Source organism: Palaemon carinicauda, chromosome 32 (assembly GCF_036898095.1).
Source record: "Palaemon carinicauda isolate YSFRI2023 chromosome 32, ASM3689809v2, whole genome shotgun sequence".
NCBI lineage: Eukaryota > Metazoa > Arthropoda > Malacostraca > Decapoda > Palaemonidae > Palaemon > Palaemon carinicauda.
The window spans coordinates 74,771,915-74,779,419 of NC_090756.1; the positions used below are offsets into that span (position 1 = coordinate 74,771,915).

At 46.6% G+C, this 7,505-nt stretch overlaps 1 protein-coding gene across 1 annotated transcript; it reads left to right on the forward strand.

Moving 5' to 3' along the window:
* Positions 1–5,496: 5,496 nt before the first annotated feature.
* On the forward strand, positions 5,497–6,342 carry LOC137625666 (craniofacial development protein 2-like). Its single transcript, XM_068356575.1, has one exon. It carries the CDS (start codon positions 5,497–5,499, stop codon positions 6,340–6,342), a length of 846 nt encoding a protein of 281 aa, XP_068212676.1.
* The last annotated feature ends 1,163 nt before the right edge of the window (positions 6,343–7,505 follow it).

Below are 7,505 nucleotides of genomic sequence, written 5' to 3' on the forward strand. Positions count from 1 at the left end.
TGTTGAGACCGTTTAGAAAATGTTGAGGTGAAGTATTCCCTCAACATTCTGATGTATCCTAAACCATTGGAACACCAACGGCAAGTATTAATATTCTACAATTGGTGGAGTTAGTGTTGGTATACACTGACTCCGGCTCTATGTACGAGAGTTATTCCACCCTGATAAGGAAATTAAAAATATTAATATTGTGGGAGGTCACAGCAATTGCCTGAAAAGGAAACAGATATGTGTCTTTCCTATTTCATTTCTAGCTTACTATCATAAGCTATAATAATAATAGTAATGAATACTATTTTACTGCATGTGAAATTTTATCTGTGAGATAAATTACCCCATACCCATTTCATTCTTTCTTTCCTTACAGGAGGAAGCTAAGGTGAAGTGTGCAGTCATGTTATGCAACCACAAAAGTAGGGACTTTTGTGGCCACATGATGTGCAGGTCTCATGCCCCTTGCTCCATCACAACTGAAACCCTGAGGTATTGGGATCCGAAGGGTTGCACCGTCTGCTTGGCCTTGATGACCGATGGATTCGGTGATCCTGAGACGATGGAGTCTAGGGATACTGCTTGGGAAACGCTTCGTAAGTGGGTAAGAGGGTTCCAGAAGGACTTTCCGGGACCTTACCTGCCAAACATAGATATGAGAAGCCTTCTGTTCCCTAAGGCCCAATCCGACGTGGTGATGCCTCAGGCACAGGTCAAGCCTCCCTTCATCCAGCTAACGATAGAGGCTGACATCAATAAGACTCTTGAAGGCATGCATGGACATCCATCAAGAACGGATGTCGGAGGTGTCCTCAGACACCGAAAAGGATCCTCTACAAGAAAATCCTGAAGAGGTGGCCCAGCCACCCGAGGAGGAAGAAGGATCCGTATCAGCAATAACGGAAGACCCTCAATTTTCTGTGACGGCATATCAACCTGTGCCGTCAACCTCTTCGGCCCCAACTCCTCATTCGGACCTGTTGTTAACCAAGGGGGAGGCGCTCATGGAACAGCTGCAATTGATGATGGAATCGTTCCACAAGGATCAACAAGAGATGAGGAGGGAAGTCAGAGAAGCAAAACGCATGGGGGTTTTCAGAGGCTCTCACAAGCCTATCAAAGTTTCCGGCCTACCTCAGTGCTCCGAAACCAACCCCTGGAGGTATGCGGAGTATATGCCCATGATGAATGAGAAGTTATACATCTCTGAGAAGATGGAGGCCAAACCCCTCGAAGATCTCCATTTCTGGCCTAACATTTTGGCTTACCCAGAATGTTACGTGAGATTGCGGGATGAACCAGCATGTCGAGAGGAGACGGAACCTAAGGAGGTCATGATCATTGAACATGACAAGGTGCAGGCTCTCTTGACTAGTACCCTAAAGAAAACCGGCTATACCAACTCGAAGGTTTCAGCTTTGAGCAAGAGGCACCCTACCTTCCTTGCTCCTTCCTTCAGAGCTTTTCCCTTTTCGGCCAAAGCTCTAAACTGTGTGCTAAAAGCAGTTGACACGGGCAAACCATGCCCTACGCTAGAGGAATGCAGACCATTGTCTCTAGCCCTGCCTACCTGCAAGAAGGAATGGAATGAGGTTCATCTAACCTTCTTAATCTCGAAACTGGATCCAGAGATAGCAGGACAACAGTTCAATGAGAACCTTCCAAAGTTGTCAGAACATCTTCTGAGAAGGAACAGCAGACAAAGGAGAGACTAGCCGCCTCTTTGTCACTCCAGAACTGTATGGAGATGTGTGCAGGCCTCTCAAACACCCCAGATATGTACATGGTCCTAGCCAAGATGCACATGGATATCCTTGTGAAGGACATGTATGCTTTCGTAAAGGCCAGGAGGGCCTGTAGAGAGCATGAGTTTGCCAATGCAACAGTCAAACACGAGCCCAGGAAGTTGATCACTTCATGCATCTGGGGCATGGACTTCTTCCCAAAAGAAGTAGTCCAGGAGGTAATTGCTAAAGCCACCACGGAGAATAGGAACCTTCTACAGAAGAGGCGCATGTCTTCCAAGAGGAAATCATCCTCTGACTCTGGTCCCCAACCCAAGAACAGGAAGAAAAGGAAGCCACGTGTGCCTCACAGACCTGCACAACATACTACTGTTACCATGACCACAGTGTCCCAAATGGTTGCCCAGCCGCAAACCCGCTTCCAAATGGTGCCCCAATAGCTGGTAGCTCAGTCGCCAGTCTTTAATCCAGGCTTTGAGAGGCACACCACTACCTTTTGCCCTAAAAGCAGAGGCTCTAGAAGAGGCTCCTCAATAAACCCCTCAAGTGGTAGAGGAGGACGTGGTTAGGGGTACAAACCCTCTTGGTCATCTCATCAATGAGATGTTCCAGGTAGGAGGAAGACTCATCCACTTTCGGGATCGTTGGACCTTCGATTCTTGGGCCCACAGCCTAATCAAGAATGGACTCGGGTGGAAATGGAACAAAACTCCACCCCATTTTCCTCAATTCTTCCAACACTCCACCCCCTTATTGGAAGAATATACCTTAGAACTCTTAAACAAAAAGGTAATAAGGAAAACAAAGTCCATCAAATTCCAGGGAAGGCTGATTTGTGTTCCAAAGAAAGACTCGGAAAAACTTAGTCATTCTAGACTTGTCTCCACTCAACAAGTTCATCGAGAACAACAAGTTCCGGATGCTAACCCTACAACACATAAGGACCCTGTTACCAAAAGGGGCGTACACGGTCTCAACAGACCTGGCAGATGCTTATTGGCACCTACCAGTCAGCAGCCTCCTCTCCTCCTACCTAGGATTCAAACTACAGAAGACAAATTATGTCTTCACAGCCATGCCCTTTGGACTAGACATAGCCCCAAGGATATTCACAAAACTTGCGGACACAGTTGTCCAACAGCAATGCTTAGAAGGCATTTAGGTAGCAGCATATCTGGACAACTGGCTGGTGTGGGCAGCACCCACGACAGCTTGTCTGCAGGCAGCCACAAAGGTGATCCAGTTCCTGGATCATCTGGGCTTCAAGATCAACTACAAGAAGTCTCACCTCTCTACAGCTCAGGAGTTTCAATGGTTAGGAATCCATTGGAACTTGCAGTCACACCGCCTCTCCATTCCATTAAAGAAGAGGAGAGAGATTGCGGATTCTGTCAGGAGACTTCTGAAATCCAACAATATTTCAAGATGCCAACAGGAAAGAGTACTGGGCTCTCTCCAGTTCACAGCAGTGACAGACCCAGTGCTAAAAGCACAACTAAAAGATGCGTCAGGAGTCTGGAGAAGATACGCATCAAACGCTCGAAGAGATCAACAGAGATTGACACCGACCTTACTGCGATCGCTTCTAAGGCCGTGGTCATCCACACAGATGCCTCACCGGAAGGATGGGAAGGCCATTCCCATCAAAGGAAAGTGCAAGGGAACTGGTCGCACCAGTTCAAGATCTTTCACATCAATATTCTGGAAGCCATGGCAGACTTCCTAACGTTGAAGAAACTATCCCCTCATAGATCAGCCCACATCAGGCTGGTCTTGGACAGCGAAGTAATAGTGAAATGTCTGAACTGAAAAGGCTCGAGATCGTCTTACATCAATCACGTGATGTTAGCCATCTTTCGCTTGGCAAGGAAGAAAAGATGGCACTTATCAGCAGTTCAGCTGCAGGGGTTCTGCAATGTGATGGCGGACGCTCTATCCAGGCGAAAGCCGATAGAGACAGAATGGTCCCTAGATGCAGACTCATTCTCCTTCATCTTGGAAAAAATCCCGGAACTGCATATCGACCTCTTCGCAACGAGCGACAATAAGAAACTACCTTGATATGTGGCCCCATACGAGGACCCTCGGGCAGAAGCGGCGGACGCTATGTCCCTCGATTGGAACAGATGGAATCATATCTATTTGTTCCAACCAACAAATCTCCTGCTGAAGGTCCTCAAGAAGCTGAGATTCTTCAGGGGAACAGCAGCAGTAGTGGACCCCAAATAGCCCAGGAGCAATTGGTTCCCTCTAGTTATAGAACTGAAGCTGGAGCTGTTTCCTCTACCGAGTCCAGTTCTATCCCAACTGGTTCAAAAGTCGACTGTCTACGCAGCCAAGAAAAGGTAGCTGATCTCAAAAGACAACATCGACTTCATAGTAGAATACAAGTCAAAGTCAACAAGAAGACAATATGAATCATCTTGGAAGAAGTGGGTTTCTTTTGTCAAAGCAAACAGACCGGCAAAAATCTCGATAAACTTTTGTCTTTCCTTCTTCATCTATCTTCATGAACAAGGCCTGGCTTCCACCACAATAACTACATGCAAGTCAGCTTTGACTAGACCTCTTCTTTATGCCTTCCAGGTGGATTTGTCAAATGAAATCTTCAATAAGATTCCGAAAGCATGCGCTAGACTCAAACCAGCAACCCCTCTAAAACCCATATCATGGTCCTTGGACAAAGTCTTGCACTACGCTTCTAACTTGAACAACGAAGATTGTACCCTAAAGGATCTAACACAAAGTGATATTCCTGTTTGCTATAGCCTCAGGGGCTAGAGTTAGTGAAATAGTGGCTCTATCTAGAAATGATGGCCATATTCAGTTCACAGAAGAGGGAAAACTGAATCTTTTTCCCGATCCTACCTTTCTCGCCAAAATCGAGCTGCCCACCAAAAGGTGGGGTCCTTGGAGAATCTGTCCTCTGAAGGAAGATGTCTCTCTATGTCCAGTAGAGTGTCTTAAAGTCTATCTTCAAAGAACTTCAGACTTCAAGGAGGGACAGCTCTTCCTAGGCAAAACCTCAGGATCAAACTTATCCCTAAAACAACTGAGGGCGAAACTCACCTACTTTTTTTCCCATAGCGGATACTGACAGTACACCCGCAGGTCACGATCCTAGAAAAGTTGCTTCCTCGTTGAATTTCTTTCAACATATGGACTTTGATAGACTCCGCTCATATACGGGGTGGAAATCTTCTAGAGTTTCCTATAAACATTACGCGAAGCAAGTGCATGAAATAAAACACTTTGTGGTGGCGGCAGGTAGTGTTATAAAACCTGTCGTCTAGTGCTGCGATGAACACTGGACTGTTTTGGGACTTAACAGTGGACTAGGTGAACAGATATTAGCATCTTAGAGTGTAATACCTTTTAATGAAAATTACTATGGAGAGGGATGGGGGCCGCCAGGCTTAATCAGCCCAAGACACACTGCATGATGGACACAACAAAATAGGATACCATACCGGCTAGGTCGTCGCCCGGGTCAACAAGGACCGCGCCATCCGTTGCACACCAGGGCGGACGTGATAAGTGTACTACTGGTGCAACATCCCCTCCGAAGATCCGAGGAAGAGATAACATTGCAATAGCAACATGGAATGTGAGAACCCTTGCCCAGACAGGGAAACTACAGGAATTAACACATGAACTGGAGAAATACACCTGGCACGTTGTGGGACTCTGTGAGGTTAGGTGGAAGAACCATGGAGAACATCTCACCGAGGAAGGTCATGTACTTTACTACAGTGGAGAGATGGACAAACATACCAATGGCGTAGGTTTTCTTGTCAACAAGAACGTCAAGAACTCTGTACTAGGTTGCTGCCCAGTTTCCAGCAGGGCCATTTCCATCCGCCTAAGAGCAGCACCATTTAACATCACAATAGTACAGGCCTATGCACCAACAACAGACCACGATGATGATGCTGTGGAGGCATTCTACAGTCAACTCCAAGAAACCATCGACAAAGTGGACAAAAAGGACATACTTATCATCCAGGGAGATTGGAATGCGAAAGTGGGCAAAGACACACTGAAGGACTGGAAGGAATTCTGCGGCCCCTCGTGCAATGACGTGTCCAATGAGAGAGGACTACGACTACTAGAGTTTGCCAGCTACAACAATGCTGTGCTTGCAAATACACTCGGTGAGCACAAGGCATCACGACGCTGGACATGGCATGCACCTAATAGAATCCACCACAACCAGATCGACTACATCCTTGTACAAAATCGGTTCAGATCAGGGATCAAAAGAGCTACGACAAGAACTTTCCCTGGTGCAGATGTCGGTAGCGACCATGATCTGGTGTTTGTGAACTTCAAACTCAGGCTGAAAACAATCAAGAAGCCCAAGAACACCAGGATGAAATTCAACCTGGACAGGCTGAGGGACCCCAACATCGCAGAGTCCTTTAAGGCAATAGTTGGAGGGAAGTTTGCCCCACTGTTAACGCTTGAGGAAGACCACAGCGCAGAAACGCTGACAGCTCAATTAAACAAAGCCATGATAGAGTCTACAAACGAAACGCTTGGAAACGTTCGCAGGAAAACACAGCGATGGGTCACAGATGAAATCATGGATATGTGCGACAAATGAAGAGAACTGAAAAAGAACAAGACCACACCCACCGGAGCAACAGAGTACAGAGAAATCAACCTCAAGATAAGAAAAAGCATGAACCAAGCCAAAGAAGATTGGATTGGGAAACAGTGTACCAAAATTGAGGAAAAGCTGGAAAAGAACAACAGTAGGCGAGCGTTCCAAATCATGAAAGATCTAACAAAACCAAAGCAAGCACAAGTCAGTACCATCCAAGACAAAGCAGGGAACTGCCTCACGGAAGAAGACATACTCAAAAGGTGGACAGAGTACTGTTCCGACCTTTACAACTACCAGACCAATGGAGATCCCAATGTAACATCGTGCCACAAATCATCTAACAACGACGACTTCCCAGTTCTGAGAGAAGAAGTGGAGGAAGCGATCAGATCGCTAAAACATGGAAAAGCTGCAGGAGTAGACAACATCCCTGCAGAACTTATAAAGCATGGCGGAGAGACAGTGATTGACATCCTCACTAGCATCTGCAACAAGATCTGGCAGACAGGTGAATGGCCCACACCCTGGACACAGTCCCTCATCATCACGCTTCCTAAGAAAGGCAACTTACAGCAATGCCAAAACTATAGAACGATTAGCCTTATCAGCCACGCAAGCAAAGTGATGTTGAGAGTCATTCTGAATCGACTGAGACCCCAGGCAGAAGAGATCATTGCCGAAGAACAAGCTGGATTTTGAAGAGGAAGGAGCACAACGGAACAGATTTTCAATGTTCGAGTTCTGTGTGAGAAGTACAGCCAACACCAGCAAGACATCTTTCACGTGTTCATTGACTACAAAAAGGCATTTGACCGCGTATGGCATGATGCCCTCTGGGCCACAATGAACAGGTACAACATGGGACAAAAACTGATACTGACGATCCAACAGCTGTACAATAAAGCAACCAGCGCGGTCCTTGCCCAAGGCAAAATAGGTGAATGGTTCCGCACTTCAGTAGGTGTCCGCCAAGGCTGCCTTCTGTCACCAACCCTGTTCAACATCTTCCTTGAACAAATTATGACAGATGCACTTGAAGATCATGTGAGCACAGTTAGCATCGGAGGACGAACAATCAGCAACCTTCGGTTTGCTGATGATATTGACGGCCTGGCAGGGAACGAAGATGAGCTGGTCAACCTTGTGAAACGTCTGGATGA

What these genes read in the sequence shown, in the direction of transcription:
- LOC137625666 (XM_068356575.1), top strand. Translation starts at nt 5,497, where the DNA reads ATGGACAAACATACCAATGGCGTAGGTTTTCTTGTCAACAAGAACGTC.